Source organism: Puntigrus tetrazona, chromosome 22 (genome assembly GCF_018831695.1).
Source record: "Puntigrus tetrazona isolate hp1 chromosome 22, ASM1883169v1, whole genome shotgun sequence".
Lineage (NCBI taxonomy): Eukaryota > Metazoa > Chordata > Actinopteri > Cypriniformes > Cyprinidae > Puntigrus > Puntigrus tetrazona.
In genome coordinates, this window is record NC_056720.1 from 4,666,503 (window position 1) to 4,681,752 (window position 15,250).

The 15,250-nt window shown below is 36.9% G+C and overlaps 3 protein-coding genes across 6 annotated transcripts in view; 2 read left to right on the plus strand and 1 right to left on the minus strand.

Moving 5' to 3' along the window:
- LOC122327393 (carcinoembryonic antigen-related cell adhesion molecule 1-like) overlaps positions 1-12,215 on the minus strand; it is a 29,145-nt gene extending 16,930 nt beyond the window's left edge. Inside the window, exons 1-6 of one of the 3 annotated variants that reach the window (XM_043222730.1) lie at positions 11,919-12,215; positions 9,715-10,023; positions 9,075-9,401; positions 8,158-8,502; positions 7,947-8,063; positions 5,843-7,440 (exon numbers count right to left, since the gene is read on the minus strand). In XM_043222730.1, coding sequence (XP_043078665.1) covers positions 7,963-8,063; positions 8,158-8,502; positions 9,075-9,401; positions 9,715-10,023; positions 11,919-11,964 — 1,128 coding nt within the window. In that variant the 5' untranslated portion in view covers positions 11,965-12,215 and the 3' untranslated portion in view covers positions 5,843-7,440; positions 7,947-7,962. Of the gene's footprint in view, positions 1-5,842; positions 7,441-7,609; positions 7,621-7,946; positions 8,064-8,157; positions 8,503-9,074; positions 9,402-9,714; positions 10,024-11,918 lie in introns of those variants that run through there. The other 2 variants (XM_043222732.1, XM_043222731.1) reach the window with 2 other exon arrangements.
- LOC122327417 lies at positions 2,243-4,620 on the plus strand. The gene is made up of 2 exons (XM_043222772.1): positions 2,243-3,771; positions 4,101-4,620. The coding sequence occupies exon 1, from the start codon at positions 2,282-2,284 to the stop codon at positions 3,317-3,319; it is 1,038 nt and encodes a 345-aa protein (XP_043078707.1). The 5' UTR covers positions 2,243-2,281; the 3' UTR covers positions 3,320-3,771; positions 4,101-4,620.
- Positions 12,216-12,300: 85 nt separating the features above from the next.
- Positions 12,301-15,250, plus strand: LOC122327464 (SLAM family member 5-like). 2 transcript variants are annotated; one of them, XM_043222856.1, is made up of 6 exons: positions 12,306-13,099; positions 13,360-13,674; positions 14,067-14,348; positions 14,471-14,581; positions 14,668-14,729; positions 14,929-15,250. In XM_043222856.1, exons 1-6 carry the CDS (start codon positions 13,057-13,059, stop codon positions 14,989-14,991), a joined length of 876 nt encoding a protein of 291 aa, XP_043078791.1. In that variant the 5' UTR covers positions 12,306-13,056; the 3' UTR covers positions 14,992-15,250. The 2 variants fall into 2 exon arrangements, with proteins under 2 accessions (XP_043078792.1, XP_043078791.1); XM_043222857.1 differs by lacking the exons at positions 14,668-14,729; positions 14,929-15,250 and having other exon boundaries at positions 12,301-13,099; positions 14,449-14,573.

Here is a 15,250-nt window from a genome sequence, read left to right on the forward strand (position 1 = left end):
TGCAGACAATAAAGGATGCGTACGCTCTACCTAACCTTGAAGAGACATTTGCAGCCCTAAGTGGTTCAAAATGGTTTACCGTGCTTGACTTAAAGTCGGGGTATTACCAAATTGAAGTAGAGGAAGCAGATAAACCGAAACCGCATTTGTGTGTCCCCTGGGGTTCTGGGAATTTAATCGCATGCCCCAAGGAGTGACCAATGCGCCAAGTACCTTCCAGCGGTTAATGGAGAAGTGTATGGGAGACATTAACTTAAAGGAAGTACTTGTGTTTTTAGACGATTTGATTGTGTTTTCACAAACTCTGGAAGAGCATGAAAGACGGTTGATGCGAGTCCTTAATCGGTTAAAGGAATATGGGCTGAAACTTTCAATGGAGAAATGTCGGTTTTTTCAAACTTCTGTGAAATATCTGGGACATATTGTTTCCGAACATGGAGTTGAAACTGATCCTGAGAAGATTGAAGCCATAAAAACCTGGCCATGTCCTAAAAATTTAAAGGAACTAAGATCATTCTTAGGATTTTCTGGTTATTACCGAAGGTTCATTAAGGACTATTCCCAGATTGTGAAGCCACTAAATGAACTGACATCTGGATACCCTCCACTGAGGAAAAATATCAGAAAGCCTAGCAAAGACCGTCAGTATCACAATCCTAAAGAGCCATTTGGTGGTCGTTGGACACCCTCTTGTCAAGCAGCATTTGAAACCTTGATAACCAAGCTCTCTACCGCTCCTGTTTTGGGTTTTGCTGATCCAAAACTCCCATACATTCTTCATACGGATGCCAGCACCTCAGGCTTGGGGGCAGCGCTGTATCAGAAGCAGGATGGACAACAGAGAGTTATTGCTTTTGCTAGCCGGGGGCTCTCCCATAGTGAATCCCGTTACCCAGCGCACAAGCTTGAATTTTTAGCACTTAAGTGGGCGGTAACAGAAAAATTCCATGATTATCTTTACGGCAGTTCATTTACAGTTGTTACTGACAGCAATCCGCTGACTTACTTGTTGACGACTGCTAAGTTGGATGCTGTCAGCTATCGATGGCTTGCTGCCTTGTCCACATTCTCGTTCACCCTCCAGTACCGAGCTGGTAAGCAGAATGTTGATGCGGACAGTTTGTCCAGGCGACCGCACGCGGAGCTGTCTGATGATCACTTGTCAATAAAGGAAATTGAGAGGATTGAGAAGTTTGTTCAATTTCACACAGCTGATGTCAATGCCTCTGGTATCGCAGAGACTGAAGTGATTAAAGCTATTTGTGAACGACATTTGGTACAGCAGAACAATGATCCCGCTTCCTCCTTGGTCATGTCTCTTGCAATTCATCCAGATGCAGTACCAGACTGTTTTATACAAGGAGATGTTCTAGATGGGTCATCAGCTATACCTCACTTGACAAACGAAGAGCTAGTTGAAAAACAAAGATCTGACCCTGTTATCAGAGAAGTGCTAATCTACCTGGAATCTGGTGAGAAACCTTCGTCCGGTGTTAGGAAGGAAATTCCTGATTTCGCTTTACTTACTTAAGTAGAGTGGGATCGCCTAGAGGTGAAAGAAGGAGTTTTGTACAGAAGGCGGCAGGATGGAGATTCTGTCTCTTACCAGTTAGTGCTGCCTGAGGAACTTAGGTCCTTTGCTGTTAACCAACTACATGACCAGATGGGCCATATGGGCATGGAAAGAACCCTGGATTTAGTCCGTTTCTCGGTTTTATTGGCCGAGGATGAGTTCTGAGGTAGAACACAAAATAAGAACCTGTTGTCGATGTCTCCGGAGAAAAGCCTTACCTCAGAAAGCTGCACCTTTGGTAAATATCCAAGCCTCAAGGCCGCTTGAACTTGTCTGCATGGATTTTCTTTCCCTGGAGCCAGATAAAAGCAACACAAGGGATATTCTAGTCATTACTGATTTTTTCACAAAGTATGCTGTTGCTATACCGACGCCCAATCAAAAAGCCAAAACGGGTTGCTAAACTCCTATGGGAACACTTTATCATACATTATGGTTTCCCAGAACGCTTACATTCTGACCAAGGACCCGATTTTGAGTCACGTATGATTAAAGAGCTTTGTGCAATAGCTGGAATCCAGAAAGTTCGTACCACACCTTATCATCCTAGAGGCAATCCAGTAGAGCGATTTAACCGCACACTACTAGGTATGCTGGGAACTCTGGAGGAAAAGAAAGAAGAGTCGTTGGAAAGAATTTGTTAAACCTTTAGTCCATGCGCACAACTGTACTAAGCATGAGAGTACAGGATTTTCACCATATGAATTGATGTTTGGGAGACAACCTCGCTTGCCGCTTGATTTGGTGTTCGGATTGCTGAAAGAGAGTAATCAGAAGGTATCACATTCACAGTATGTGCAACAGTTAAAGTCTCACTTAAGAGAGAGCTATGAAGTTGCTGTGCGTAATATGCAGAAACTCGCTGAAAGGAATAAAGTTCGGTTTGACAAAAATGTGAAAGAATCTACCCTAGATGTGGGTGACCGTGTTTTGGTGAGGAATGTTAGAATACGTGGGAAACATAAACTCGCTGATAAGTGGGAGTCTGAGGTCTATGTTGTGGTGAAGAGAGCAGACAAATTACCTGTCTATACTGTTCGACCAGAAACAAAGGATGCTCCGCTTCGTACTCTTCATAGAGACCTGTTACTTCCTTGTGGATTTTTGCCCATTTCTGAGCCTGTAACTTTAGCTGAGCCAAAGTCAGTTTCAAAGGCAAAGACTAGGTCAACTCCTGAGGTACAAGAGCCAGAAGAGTTGAATGTTAATTCAGGGTTTGATGATGAATCCACTGATACTTTGTATAGGACTTGTCCAGTTAAGGGAATCAGATTTGTAACTTATCATGATTTGCCCAGACAAGAAAATGTCTTCCCTGTTTCAACTTCTGAAAGTTCCTTACCTGTGCATAGTACAGAAGAAGAGCCTTCACCTGAGAGTACAGCAGAACATATACCAGTTGAAGTTTCTGTTGGAAATTTACCTGATGTTGCAGAATCTGCTGAGTTAATATGTCCCCCTGAAACCCCAGAGGTTGCTAATGAGGACGATAGTGCTGAAAGACAGTGTGATCCAGTTAATCATACTTTGGTTGAAGACGATACTGTAGTTTCAGAAACTCAGTGCAGACGTTCTAGTAGAGAAAGAATGAAGCCGAAGATACTTACATATCCAAGTTTTGGAAATCCCTTAATTCAAGTGGTTCAGTCCTTGTTTCAAGGATTAAATACTGCTTTTGTTGTGGCTTTGAGTGGTATGGAAGAACCAAATGAGCTAATAGAGAAGTCTCAAATAAAGATTGTGTAGGGTTTGAGTTACCTTAATTTAGGATACGAGGACGTATACCTAATTAGGAGGGGAGAATGTAACCCGGACTAACTTTTGTTCCAGGTTTACAATTATTTTTGCACATATTTATAAATAGTTTTGTTTATTATTGGAAGTTCATGCATATATAATTGTTAATTTAAATTAAGTAATTAAAAAAAAGAAAAGTACGTAGACGTGACGTAGTTGACCAATGAGCCGCTTTATGCGTTTTTTTTCTCTGACGAGGAAGTAGAATGAGGAAACCGCGGAGAAAGGTTGCGTAGTTGAAGTAGAGCTCCTGATTAAGGAAAATATACTTTACAAAAGTAAAGTAAAGATTTTGTTTTTGTAGCGATTCAAGAGGGGAGATTTTGATTGCTAACATCCAGTTATTATTTTCGTTTCAAAGGATTTTGTTTTTTGAGTTTCGTGAGGGAATACTGGATATGGTGAGTTATTCAGTTTAATGTTGTTAAACTGGGGTTATGCACATATTTTTTTTTTACAGTTAAGTGTTTAAATCTTTATTGAAATGTATGTATATGTGTATTTTGCACTGTTATTTGTTAAATTGATGATCGCTAATCGCACGTGGTTGCAGTTCACGTGGCCGCAGTATCTGATACACGTGAGCCTGTAGGAAATGTAATATATTAAGCAATTTATGCAAATATTATTGTTATATTCTGTGAAACAAAATGTTTATCATAATGCAAGATCATTTTGAGATGACACCTATTTGAAATTGTTTTATTGAAACGCTGGCTTATTTTAATAGGTCAGGTTTTTTCCGTGGATTTGCGTTGGATGTTTTCTTTGATGGCGAGCCGACCGAATCGAATCTGAAAGGAGACCAAAGTTACCAGAACTGGAAATTTACCTTTTCTCTTCAAAAGGAAAGGATTTCAGAAGACATTGTGGACAGTGAATTACTGCTACGTCGTTGGATTTGAGATAAGTGATTGACAAACGGAACTAATCTCAAAAGATTTGAACAGGTTTGAACCTACTCCGAAAGAGGATTCTTTAAGGGATATATTTTGTACGGTGAATGTCGATTATATATCCGAAAATTACAGTTAATTCATTGTGTGAGTAACAGAAAATATACCACCAAAGATTCATTTGAGTACTCAAGGAACCAGTGTTATTTTCATTTCAATTTTATATTGGAATCTGTTTTATTTACGTTGTGATTTGTTTATTTTTTTCTTTTATTTTGTTTTATTATTTTATTTATTATGTTTTATATACTTAGGGGGTAATTTGATTAAAAGTATACTTGCTATAAAACCTGATTGTGAGTTTCCAGTGATTTCCTATCTCCAGAGGGCCGCTCCTATATTTCTGAGTCGCAGTTAGATTAAACAGTGGAACAAGATATTAAGAGCAATACATTTAATTGAATATAACGTGTACCCTGTGCTACATCTGCTCTTCCTGAGTTCATTAGGAGTAAGGTATTATATGTCATGTGTCTTATGAACCTATTGTTCTTCACTCTCATGTTTGGTCTCATTTGAAAGATTGGTAAATTGGTCTCAATTTCACAGTAATCACTTATATTATGGAGAAGATTAAGAACTTGGTAGAATTGTGTTCTGCTGAGAAGGAGGTGTGTCCTCCTTTTGGGTCTCTGAACGTGTTCCAGCCAGGTGTGACCCTGGAGCACGGGAACCTAAACACCAAAAGGTTTCTACAACTACATTTGGGATCTCTTTGTCTGGTCTGAGTATTTAAGGAAAGTGACAAAACACAACAAGGTGATTCTGTAGCCAGATCGGCCCGTAGTGTGGTGTGTCTCTCCTTACACCATACTATGTACTTTCTAAAGACCAGGTACACTGACCTTTTAAGTTTGTTTTATTTTGTGTTATTTTTGTACTGCTGATCAGTTGTGCAAATGTCTATAAATTGTACCAATTTGGAAACTACTCTTGCCTGGCAAAATAAATGTTAATCTTGGTTAATTTATAATATTGTCTGAAATAACTTTTCTAGTAGGTTAGTGACTTCTGAGGTTTTCCTCATTGTTGGCGTGCTAGGGTGAGTCAGTCAACGATCGATGTATGGAGCCGGGGGGAACGTTTTTGAGATCTTGACTTCTGGCCAGCAAACTGGCTTAGCATGCTATTACTTAGGGAACGCATAAAAAATTACTCTTTTTGAGTCTATCGAGGAGATGGCTGCATTAAAGTAAGCGATCTACGGGGGAGCCTCTGACTAAGACCTGCACTAGCCCAGATGTGTCGTGAGTCTGTTCTGGCCAAACAGGTCTCTAAGCGACCCAGACTCCTAACGAACGATAAGTCGAAACTAGGAAGTATTATAGTTAATTAATGATCCAAATTTAATCACCACTAGAGGGATCAGCAGGTACATTTAAATAAATCTAACTAAAGAGACAAGCTTCAAGCAGGAAGCTTCAGAGGAGTGCTAAGTGAGGATACACAAGTTTAATCCCATGCAGAAGTCTTTGTAGTTGAAAAACCTAATGCACATAAAATTTCCTGCCTGGTGTCGTGTCACAATTTATTTTATTTTTACTTTTGCGGGGATAAAAAAAAACAAAAAAACAACAACAACAAAAACATCACATTTTAAAAAGGTATCATGTTTTAAGAATTTAACATTTCTTACCAAAACATCATAAATGCTGATCCCTTCAACACAGCTTAGGAATGTCAGTCTAACACAGCTAATATGCAAATAGGTAGCTCCCGTATCCCTTTTAGTGACAAAAAAAAGGTCTCAAAAATGCAAACAAGCAAAAAATATGACCTTTTTGGCGCACACACTCGCAATGTTTGAAATGCTGTTGCTCTGTATTACTTTCTTTAAGTAGTTAGCAGATAATATAAAAAAATTCATTTATTTTTATCCACATCAAAGAAATACTGTACAATAAAATCATCAAAAAAAAAAAAAAAAAAGATTGTAATGTAGTGTTACACCACTGTTAATACTGGACAAAGGTTTCCCACTTTAGTAACGTGTTATATATGCTATATAGTTATTTATAGTTATTTACGATTTCAAAACTGAGAAAAAGGCTTCGTTAAACAAGCATGAGCAAGTAATGCATGTTTAAAAACCAAACCAAGGCACATAGTGTTTTAATAGCACTGTACTGCTGAAGAAAGACTATCCTTTAAAAGGTGTTTCCAAAAATTTTTTTTTTTTTTTGACATGTGAAATATCCGTATAGGATTTATCCGCTTAACATGTATGCACATATCCATTGTACATACTCTTGTAAATTTGTCTACACATATCCTGCATATCCTGTTTGTACATAACCATCTGTAAATTGTTTACACATGCTAACTGTATTTTATAATTTTATAATTTCTCCTTCATTAACACATTCATCTGTAATTTAATTTATGCATATTTATCACATATTTATCTCCTGTACATATGTGCACTTGTAATTGATATTTGTACCTATATCCTGCACTTGCTGCTTATTGCACTCCTGGTTAGACCTAAACTGCATTTCGTTGCCTTGTACTTGTACGTGTGTAATGACAATAAAGTTGAATCTAATCTAATCTAAAGTCAAACGAAGCAAAATGTGTCGACAGATTAGAAATGCGGGGTATTAAATGTAACCGCTTGTGGAAACTAGGCATGTGACATCAAAATAGTCAAATAAATTCTACAATTATAATAAATTATAAATTATATATGAGATTTAAGTTTAAGAATAGCCTATGCTAGAAGTATTTTTAAATTTAACAGTCTACAATGAAAGAGGTCTTCCCTCAAGGTAGATGAAATGTTTTGCTGCCATACTGGATGTTGGGATTATGATCAATCATTTTTGTATTTTAAATTTTGATTTTGTAAGCAGGAGCAGTTTAAGTATGTAGCTATTAGTCGTGTGAAGCTGTGAATACTGACAGGATATGACGCCAAGAGCCACGTTTTCCTTCATACACAACTTGAGAACAATTACATTTCAAGTAAACTACAACTAAATAAAACAACTAGTAAACTAACAAACTAAAATAACATTATTATTGTTCCTCGTGTCACCAGCAGTTGATGGTTCTTTTAAATCGTTGAGGATTTCTTCACAGATCTGTCTGAATAGAGTTCTTCTAGAGGATATCCTGTAAGAAAACACACACACAAGTGAAACTCATAAAATACTAAAGAATTGCAGTCGTGTTTTATCCTCACGTTACGTCTGATAACATACTTAAAGGCTGTGATATGAATAAATATCGATCAAAAACGATCATGATTGACTTTATTTAGGATATTTGTGACACCACCTCACCTGTTTACTTCTGTTTGCATGATTAAAAGAATACAAAAACAGCACACATTTGCTTTAAACCACATTAAATAAGTTCAAGAAATAATTAAAATTACATTAAATATATTACGTAAATCAAGTCATAAACAATTTTCAGATTTTTTTACAATTCTTCTTATAAGAATTTTGAGATTACTTAAAATATACTTCACACCACCTTATTATTACTCCAATGGTATTACTCTAATATTATCTGTGTTATCTACCACTTATAATTACTTTACTGTGTATCAGAGTTCTTTTAAATCACGCTGCACAATATAACATATGTCTTGTTAAATCAACTGTAATACTTACATTCTGGTCTACTGGTTCACAGATCCTGATTGAATCTCAGACTAACAACAGCAGCAACAACAACAAGCAGAACAGAAACAACTATTCCTGCTACAGCACCTGAAGATAAACCTGAGTCTGGAACAATAAATACAGACAGTCATTATTACTGGAGTGAAAAATAGTGACTTTTTTTTTTTAATTCCTCAAGGGACAGTGCAATTATACTCACCAGTGACGGAAACATTGAATATTTTCTCACTGGTGATGCTGAGACGACGACTGCTGAATCTGCTGATCTTCAGTAGATATTCTCCAGAGTCTGTAGTCTTGATGTTCATGATGGTCAGAGATCCAGTCTGATGATCCAGCTCCAGTCTGTCTCTGAATCTCTCTTTACACTCATCATCTGAACAGATCTGACTCTGATCTCCAGTGGTTTCAATGAGGAGAATGTCTTTAAAATACCACGTCATCAAATCATCTCCTTTTCTCCCTAGACCAGGATCTAAAGTGACAGATTCTCCCTCCTTCACTGACTTTCTCTTCATTTGACCTTGTTTAACAGCAGAAACACCTGAAACACAAACCAACAGCCGCTGGAGGATATTTTTGACAAAGGAAAACACTACACAACCGTCCGTCATTCTGGACTTTTCAATGAAAACAATTTAATTAAAAAAAGTCCTATCACACAAGTGATTTTTTAAAAAGTAAAACAAAAACATTTTGGGACAGCCACATCCTAATTAATATGATTTTGTATATAATTAAATGATCAGTATCTCAATAATGCTTCTGTTCTTTTTAATTATCCAGCATTACTTTAATTCTTAATTGTTTTGGTCATTTTTATTGTGGGACTAAAAAAAACACGTGGTCAAAGGAGCACATGATGAGAGAGTATAAGCATCTGTTTTAGTAATTTTATTTCAAATGACATGAACAAAATGTGTGTGTGTGTGTGTGTGTGTGTGTGTGTGTGTGTGTGTGTGTGTGTGTGAACGAATGTGTAGAATGTGAGAAGATTTCTACATTATACGCTCATGTAAATGCACATACTTAATTTTCTTTGGTTGCCCTCTATTTTAATCAATAAAACGTTCCAAATAATTATGTGTAATGATTTCCTTGTTATTATGTACTCACCATAGACAGTAACACTGAAGATCTTATTAATGACGCTGCCGCTGCTGCTGCTGCTGATGATGATTTGTAACTTATATTGTCCAGCATGTGTGATGTTGATGTTTGTGAAGGTCAGAGATCCAGTCTGGTTGTCTAGTGTCAGTCTGTCTCTGAATCTCTCAGGACACTCACCTGTACAGACAGAACTCTTACCTCCAGCTATCTGAGCGATGCGAGTGTTATCATAAAACCATCTAATTCTGTAACTTTGGTTTATTTTAACACCAGTGTGTAGAGTTACTGAATCTCCCTCCATCACAGACACGTCTCCATCTGCATCAGATGTTCCTGAAAAAAAAAAACTGATCATGCTACATGACATTTGGGATAGTGGAACTAAAAAGTACAAGAAATTGCTGTGAAAATGTTTTCATGAAGATTGATTCTTAGACCCTTAATGAATATTTACCCATTGAATCTTTATAGTTAGAGACCCTGCACTTACATCGTTTTTTTCCTCCTCATTAGAACAGAACTGAATAAATATGTGTGTGTGTGTGTGTGTTTAATTGGTTATACTGTATTAATGGTTTTGTGAACAGCATGCGTGAGTTGTGTTCATCATTTGATGCATGTGAAGGTGATAGAGATATATACTTACCAGTGACTGTAACGCTGAAGATCTTGTCTGTGCTGCTAAAGAGGACTAGTCTATAAAGTCCAGAGTCAGTGGTTCTGGTGTTTGTGATGGTCAGAGATCCAGTCTGGTTGTCTAGTGTCAGTCTGCCTCTGAATCTCTCAAGACACTCAGCATCTGTACAGACAGAACTCTGCCCTCCAGTTATTTGAGCGATGAGAGTATCATTGAAATACCATTTTATTCCTTGTTGAGGTATTAATGTCACATCAGTGCTTAAAGTGACTGGATCTCCCTCCACAGACACTACTTCTGCACAGACACTGGAAACAGCTGTTGAAGAAATAAACATGAATTATAAATCTGGGACAAAAATATACATCAGTAACGTGTTGTGATATTTATTAACAGACTCAGAATCTGGATTCAAGATAATGAATGTAAGCAAACCTAAAAACATTAATATAATTGATTTACTTATTCTCTCAGACAAATATGAGACATTGTACATTTTATAAAAATAACAAAAAATAATTTCCTATACTTTTCAACCCCTGATGACTAAGGACACTTTCCACAAATTTCATCCATATCATAACTCAATAATACTATTTGTTTAAGACTAAAATTGTGTTGTTTTTTTAATTACCTGTTATTTCAAAATACAGGATCACTAATTCTCATACAGCATGTATGTAAACGTATTCTGGTCTTTTTTTCCTTCAAAAACATTTTACAAACATTTCAAACCACATCAATCTTAATAACTATTATTGGTTTTGTATCTAATCATATGTAAGCGATACATTATTGTCCAAGTCTGAAAGTAAAAAATCCCTTATACTCAGGTGTGCAGAATTATTAGCCAGGTTTTCTATTACAGATGAAATGAGACAAAAAAAGAGATTTACAGAGACTTTTACACACATAAATAGCTTAATTTTACCTTTAAGGTAAATAACTAGAAGGTTACTAAAATAACAGTAAACCAGTGAAGTAGTACATTTAGTACATTTCCTGAATAAAATGTGAGTGGTGCTTGCCGTGGCAAAACTCGCACTCGGTTGCTACTTACTATTGAGTTTTATAGAGTTCTCATCAAGAATGAGCATGTAGCTAGTCACTGTTAGCATTTAGTACTGCTAGCATAACTAACATGTATTAGCAAACCGGACTTCAGACAAGTCAGAAGAACCAATTCCCATGTCTATATGATATTGTGATGCAGAGATATAGGTCTTGCTAATCGGTTGCTAGGGTCCTTTGTATGGTTGCTAGTTTGGCAGCTGTCAGTCATGATATTATAAAGACTGCTTGTCAGTATGAATAATATAAACCAACCCCTATGTCTCTATGACTTTCCAAATTAAAGATATGCCTGTTTGAGTTCGGGTTGCTAGGGTGTTTGATAACGGTTGCTAAGGGGTGGACAGGAGATTGGCTGTTTGCTGCCCCGAGTCAAACGAGCCCACCCCCATGTCTCTGTGACGTCCTGTTTTGAAGATAGGTAAGTTTGGATTTTGGTTGCTAAGGTCATTGATAATGGTTGCCAGGGCGTGACTATCAACAGGTGAAGTAGTTCATGATTGGCTGTTGGCTGCCCCGAGTCAAACGAGCCCACCCCCATGTCTCTATGACGCTCTGATCCAAAGATACCCATCTGAACCATTATAATGGCTGTCTATGGGATCTCTTTCTAGGGCGTGGCTTGACAACTTCACAGCGATCCCGAGACTTTGATTGGTTAGCTGAGTAAAATGAAAAAATCGGCCGATCGCTCAAAAAGTCATAGCATATCTTTCCTCAATACCCCGCACGATCTGACGCCTGTTTCTTGGATGGATGTACTTTATTTTGCTTCAAAATCTAAACCTAGGGAGAGGTTTGGAAGAACCAGAACATTTCCGGAAGATTCGGGCGTACTGTTGAATATAATAACTATATAATAACTAAGTGACATTGTTCCTGTAACTTCTCGTGTTTCTGTATTCATCCTAAGAAATCGTGTATAAAACGATGACTGTTCGGAACTGAACAGCGGACAGACAAACATAAAGAAAACCTAAATAAAAGAGCTTAAATATGGCCATGACTACACTCTACTACTTAAAAGAGCTTTAGCGAGAGATACAGCTATAAAACTAACACAAATGTATAATCAGTCTACTTCATAGAACAATTTGTTTGTATCGTTAAAATTAAATAATAGTATAACAAACAAATCTTACCATAGAGGAGGAATAGACACACTGCGGGAAAAACACAGGTCTTCATTCTCTTTACATTCCCACTGGAATTAATACAGAATTCATGTGGAAAAATAGCGCAGTCCGAAATAAAAGTGAAAGTCAGACTTGTGCCAAAAATAACGCTTCATAATATTTATGTTAATACTAATAACAACAATTATCATTTTTTTATCACAATTATTTTAAGAAACACCCATCCACTTTTCAGATGAAATCGAAACGACAACCACCACGGATTTTAACAGCAGCGAGCAACTACTTCTGACACCGCCTCCCTTCTTCTTCTTCTTCTTCTTCTTCTTCTTCTATGGTGTTTACTGGCGGTTGGCAGACCAACTTTGTATTACAGCCCCGACTGGACTGGAGCTTGGATCAAGAGAACATGCTTTCAGAGATAAAGATCCCAGCAACTGTTTTCCTTAATATACCATATAAAGTCTTGATGATTGTTGTATTTCCTGCAGTAAAGTAGTACATGTTCAATAGTTTCTTGCTGACTGATACTTACATTCTACAGCTGAGTCCTTCTTAATCTTACACAATACTTAGACATGCTTTTGGAAAACAGCCAATGTTTATCAAGACAGTTCACTGATTTCAGAGATTTTACCGCTGTCAATGTTTTAAATAAGTACATAAAGAGAAATAATATCTTCAGATAAGAATCTATTTTGGCCTGTTACTCCGATTTGACAGTTTTTAATTCATTCATTTTATCTCAGTGTAAAGCTATTCTGAGTAGACAAGTCAAACTTTGAGGTTCATGACAGAAAGACAGGAAGAAGATGCCCCTTGCTTGCAAAACTCACATTAAAGAGCTGACTACTTTCCTGCAAAAGCTATCAGTCCACCCAGCAGATCAAACACCTTTTCTGAAAACATCCCACCACAGTAAAGGTTTCGGTTTGACTCAGATGTTGATCTGCTTGTTTCACATCTCAGGCTGTCTTAACACATTTGTGCTGCACCCACAACCCATATCCATATATATAAATACACACACACTCACTTAAACACAGACACATACATCCAAAAAGCGTGTGTATGTGTGCCCTAGGAGGGTTATCAACATTTAAGGTCTTAATAGGTCAGACAAGTCATTAAACCGTTGCTGAAAATGTTTCACGCGTTTGCTTTGTTCTTTTTATCGTGTCTAATTGGTAAGTTATGAATATATCTCTAATTGCTTTCCATTTCAGATTAGAAAAGCTACTGTAGGATTTAAATTTGCTGTTTTTTCTATATAATTTATTACTGTGAGCTCTACTTTGTATTTAGTCTTTTACAAAATCTATATATAAAAACAAGTTTTTGTTTTTTTTGCTGGTTTTTTAAAGAAAAAAAAATTCCTTGTGAAATGCAAACAGATTTCACACTTTGTAAACTATAATCCGTAACAAAACCTATTAATGTTCTTCAGGAGTGTTCGGTCAGTCGGTGTCGGTGACGGAGGGAGATTCTGTCACTCTGAACACTGGTGTTACCGAAATACAGGAACATGATGATATACTGTGGAAATTTGGAGCTGAAACGTCTCTCATAGCTGAAATCAATAAAGCTACTGGAATCTTCTCCACATATGATGGCTCTGATGGGAGATTCAGAGACAGACTGAAGATGGATCAAACTGGATCTCTCACCATCATGAACATCACGACTCAACACGCTGGAGTTTATAAAGTAGAGATAAGTAAAGTCAAGTGGTCATCAAAAACATTTAGTGTTTCTGTCTACAGTAAGTATACTGATAATTTGTAACGTTCTTATTCTTATTTTGCAGCATTTATGGCGTACTGCCCAACACAACTTTACAGTGACGCATTACAAATCTAAACTAATATTTCCTTAGCTATAGTGGTCTATAGTGTATAAAAACACAAAAAAAGTTGCTAACATTTTTTTTGTTTGTTTTTCCTCCCATATTGTTGATATAATGTTTATAAATTGACCCCGTTGACTTACATTGTGTGTCACTAACAGATTTTTTTTAGCTGAATTGTCTAACTTGTACTAAACTACTAACATTAATCCAAACACTTACATACAGAAATACATTAATTTTACTGACCATCAACACGCTACACCAAATATAAGTGTGATCCATCTTTATTCTGTAATATTTTCCAGTTCGTCTGCCTGTTCCTAACATTACCAGCAACTTTTCATCATGTTCATCATCATCTTGTTCATTGTTGTGTTCGGCGGTGAACGTGGGTCATGTGACTCTCTCCTGGTACAAAGGAAACCGTTTGTTGTCCAGCATCAGTGTGTCTGATCTCAGCATCAGTCTCTCTCTACCTCTGGAGGTGGAACATCAGGAGAAAAACACCTACAGCTGTGTGATCAACAACCCCATCAGAAACCAGACCACACATCTGAACATCAGTCGACTCTGTCACACATGCAATGGTAGGACTACATCTGTGGTGATAATTACATTTATTTATTTAGCTTAGCTGTCTTTCATAGTTGATTAGACCAGCACATTCACTTACATTAAAGTGAGTAGATGTTCTTTCAATCTCCTTCAGATCCTCCAGTCTTTATGTCTGTGAGACTATTGTTCTTGTCCACTGCTGGATCTTTGATGATTTTAGTTTCAGCCGTGATGTGCTGCATCTACAAGAAACATAGAAAAAAGGGTGAGGAGAGCTAGCAATTCATCTGTAAATCTTTTAATGCGAATAAAAATGTGTTTTTAACACACCTGTGATTATTGTTAACGCAGTTCAGACACAGAAGGAAGACGGAGCCGATTCAACATTGTGCAGACCAAAACAACAAAAAAAGGTAAGATCATTTATTTGCTGAGCATCAGAGGGTCAGTGGACAGATCTTTTTGCTCAACTGTCATCAGTATAAACTGATGTATATGGAGCAGATGTTTTGTGTGTGTAGTTGAATCTTAGCGTAAACAGTTTCCCGTTTATATTAACTGCTATTGTGTCACATCAGCAAGAGTCCTGATTGAGTGTATGTTTTGTTGCAGAATTCAAAGACAGTAGCTGTGTATGAAAATGTCCACAAAAAACAAGGAACAAACGTCCACTGAAACTGATGCTAGAGCTCTTACAGGACACTGTGTTACGATTTTGGGATTTGATTTTGATTTATTCTTACTTATTCCCTGCTTGGTTGTTCTCTTTTTTTTACCTTTTGGTGTTATTGTGAATTTTGTTTTACTGTATTAATTCATCACTAGCACAACATCCAGAAGCTGAAATGTTCTATTTTTATTTAATCATGTAAAAAAATATCTAACTATCATTATACATTAAACATTAATCCAACCTTCATTGTTGTCTTTTACT

What these genes read in the sequence shown, in the direction of transcription:
- LOC122327464 (XM_043222856.1), top strand. Translation starts at nt 13,057, where the DNA reads ATGTTTCACGCGTTTGCTTTGTTCTTTTTATCGTGTCTAATTG. An exon ending in ATTTAGTGTTTCTGTCTACA is followed by an intron (nt 13,675 to 14,066) that starts GTAAGTATACTG and finishes AATATTTTCCAG; the next exon opens with TTCGTCTGCCTGTTCCTAAC. An exon ending in ACTCTGTCACACATGCAATG is followed by an intron (nt 14,349 to 14,470) that starts GTAGGACTACAT and finishes AATCTCCTTCAG; the next exon opens with ATCCTCCAGTCTTTATGTCT.
- LOC122327417 (XM_043222772.1), top strand. Translation starts at nt 2,282, where the DNA reads ATGTTTGGGAGACAACCTCGCTTGCCGCTTGATTTGGTGTTCGGATTG.